At 49.0% G+C, this 3,430-nt stretch overlaps 1 protein-coding gene across 1 annotated transcript; it reads left to right on the plus strand.

Moving 5' to 3' along the window:
* The first annotated feature begins 1,707 nt into the window (after positions 1-1,707).
* On the plus strand, positions 1,708-2,925 carry LOC105567569. Its single transcript, XM_012022519.1, has one exon. It carries the CDS (start codon positions 1,708-1,710, stop codon positions 2,923-2,925), a length of 1,218 nt encoding a protein of 405 aa, XP_011877909.1.
* The last annotated feature ends 505 nt before the right edge of the window (positions 2,926-3,430 follow it).

A 3,430-nucleotide genomic window follows, 5' to 3' on the forward strand; every position in this document is an offset into this window, starting at 1 on the left:
ATGTTCACGTATTCCAGGTCGCCGATGACGACGTGGACTGCGCACGCACAGAGAGAGAGAGGGGGGGAGAGAAGGAGAGAGGTAGAGAAAGAGCGAGAGAGAGGGGGGAAAGAGAGAGAAGGACAGTTTGAAGTCACAAAATACGCACACTGTATGGGGCTCGAAGCCTTACTTAAATTATAAACTTTGGAACATTGTAACTCAGTGAAAAATGATCCAATTTCAAAAAATAAAAAACCGTTGTATTCGTCTCCATGTCACCTACGACCTACGACATTCACTGGAACATAAAAATCGGTTGCCATTTGCAACAATGGCCGCCATGTAGAAATCTCGAAAGTGGCGCCACCTACAATTAAACTGACATGGCCAACTTCTGCCTCCCTTGGAACCGTAAAACTATTGTTTAAAACATTTTTCCTATCTCTTTTATTTTAAGAGATATTTAGCTCCATCACTTAAAATGATACACCCTGTATATAAATTGAAACAATGTATGAATGGTTCAAACGGAATTGACCAGCAAATGTCGAAAAAGTCCTTGGAGATATTGCATTATCTAACGGATAATCTAGATTATTGTGATGTACCTGCCGTGCGTGACTACTGCACAAATTTATTTCAATACAAACATTTATCAAAATCCGATACGTATGATGACAACAATGTCGTTTTCATTGGTAAATACTATACAGTAAAATGCGATGATAACATGTATAAAGCATATAAAAAATGCATCGTTAGAGGCGTTGTATATCACAGCCAGAAGTATCGCAAAACGAGGAGGACGAACGATACAATAATTCAGTTACATTCAGGCGAATATGGTCAAATAATACACATCATTCTATTAAATAATAAATGCCACATACAAATATCAAAAATTACAGTTAGTTCCAACAAACCGTTCAATGTGTCGTACATGGATAGGATAGAATCGGAAGATTATGTAAACAGCTCAATAGTTCCCATAAACGATGTCAAAAGCAAGGTTATTCACATAGATGTAGGATATTGTAGATATTTATGCAAACCTCCGAATATATTTGAAATTCAATAATAAATAAACTTTCTAATCAATATAATTTTGTTTTTGTATACACACAGTCGAATATAATATTTATGATAAAAATATGATTTAATTGCATTATTAAATCCGATTTCATTTTCATCCGAAAAATCTTATAATTTGAAATTAGAACGAATTACTCTTACTTATTGTTAGACAAAATTGGATTCTTATTGCATTCAAACCGATTAGCTGATATGTCCGAAATCAGTGAATTTTGGATTAAATCGGATTACAATCAATTCAATTACTAAAAATTGGATATTTATTATAATGAATTAAAATTGCATATTAGATGGATTATTTTGGATTATATATCCATCTGATTATTTGTGTTTATTTGGATTGACAACAATAGGTTTTAAAATGTAATGATTTCGGAAATAATCCGCGCAGGCGATATTAAAACTGATTGTAATTTGTTCCGAATTAAAATCGATTACTTTTTAATCTGGTCGCGGATTGAACAGATTAAAACCGATTAAAATGGATTAAAACGGATTAAAAAGTAATCCGTTTTAATCGACCATTTTCGGCAGGGGAGGCCCTGAACAACCCAGGCGGACAAGGTGGTGACGTGCGATCTTCCCGAGCAGCGTACTCGAGCTCACGCCGCTGCTGCTTGCGAGGAGCCAGCGATGCTGACTTTCTATTCCTCCCTGACGCGTCTGCTCCGGATCAGCGCCTGGTGTCGTCGCTGGTTGCGACCGCCGGCACGAGAGACGGCCTCCCCGCTCAGCCTCCAGACGATCGAGCTCGACGAGGCTCGCTGGGGCTGGATCCGGCTGGTACAGGCTTACAAATACCAAGGAGAGTTGGCTACACTCAAAAAAGGCGAGCCGCTGCCGGCGCGCAGTCAACTTATCAAGTTGAGCCCGTTCCTTGACGCGAAGGGAATCCTGCGCGTGGGCGGCCGCCTCAAACACGCGCTCTTGGCCTACGACCAGAAGCACCCGATAATCCTACCCGATGACTCGCACCTCAGTCGACTCATCGTTGAGGCGTGTCACCGGAGGATTCTCCATGGCGGCGCCCAGCTGACTTTGGCGGCGGTGCGACAGGAGTACTGGATCCCACGGGGCCGTGCACTGGTGAAGGGCCACATCGGACGATGTCTGCCGTGCCTTCGATGGCGGGCGGCCTCCCCGCAGCCTCTGATGGGCGACCTTCCGCGAGCCAGAGTGACGCCTTCACGCCCCTTCCTCCACACGGGAGTGGACTACGCCGGACCAGTGTGGCTGCGGACGTCCAAGGGCCGAGGCCACCGAGCATCCAAGGCGTTCGTCGTAGTTTTTGTCTGTTTTAGTTCCCGGGCAGTGCATCTGGACGTAGCGTCCGATTATACCGCGGACGCTTTTTTGGCCTCCCTACGTCGGTTCGTCGCCCGTCGCGGGCTGTGCAAGGCCCTTTACAGCGACTGTGACACGAATTTCGTGGGAGCGGATGCCCAGCTCCGGGCCCTCTTCGCGGCCGGATGCAGGGAAGGACGCCGCATCGCCGCTTATCTCGCCGACGAGCGGATTGAATGGCATTTCAATCCGCCCGCGGCCCCGAACTTCAGAGGACTTTGGGAGGCGGCGGTGAAGTCCATGAAGCATCACCTGCGTCGTGTGATCGGGGATGTAACATTGACGTACGAGGAGATGGCCACTCTCCTGGCGCAGATCGAGGCGTGCTTGAATTCGTGGCCACTTCAGGCGATGTCAGACGACCCAGAGGACCTCGAAGCGCTGACGCCAGGCTACTTCCTCGTCGGCACGGCACTCAGCGCGGTCCCGGAGCCTTCTCTAGCCGAAGAGCCAACGAATCGGCTCGTCCGGTACCAGCGGGTCCAACAGATGAAGGACCACCTCTGAATTAGGTGGTCCCGGGAAGTCGTCAATGCGATGGCGCATCGCCCAAAATGGTGCCGGGGCGACGTGGGCGTGCGCGTAGGCCGCCTGTGCTTGCTGCGAAACGAGCTCACCCCTCCGACCAAGTGGCCGCTCGCCCGAGTCGTGGAGGTGCATCCCGGGGGCGACGGGCACGTTCGAGTCGTCAGGATGCGCACCGCAGCTTCGAGTTTCACGCGGCCCGTGAGCAAGCTGGTCCTCCTGTCCGAGAGTGCGCCACCAACGGACGACGGCGATAATGTTTAAGTATAAAAATTGTAAACCAGCACCTCGGAGTAGGGTATAGAGGCCGGTTCTAACTCTGGCGAGGGGGGAGCGGGGCGGGGGGCTTTGGCGAGGGGACAGCGGGGAGGGGGGGTACTCCGTGGCGAGGGGACCGCGGGGAGGAGTACGCGACCTTGACGTCATGCATGGTGCTGACCTGTCACTACGTGACATGTAACAGATATCTAGGTGCTGACCTGTCATC

The sequence above is a fragment of the Vollenhovia emeryi genome, unplaced genomic scaffold (genome assembly GCF_000949405.1).
Source record: "Vollenhovia emeryi isolate VEMERY1.0 unplaced genomic scaffold, V.emery_V1.0 DF942831.1, whole genome shotgun sequence".
Classification (NCBI taxonomy): domain Eukaryota; kingdom Metazoa; phylum Arthropoda; class Insecta; order Hymenoptera; family Formicidae; genus Vollenhovia; species Vollenhovia emeryi.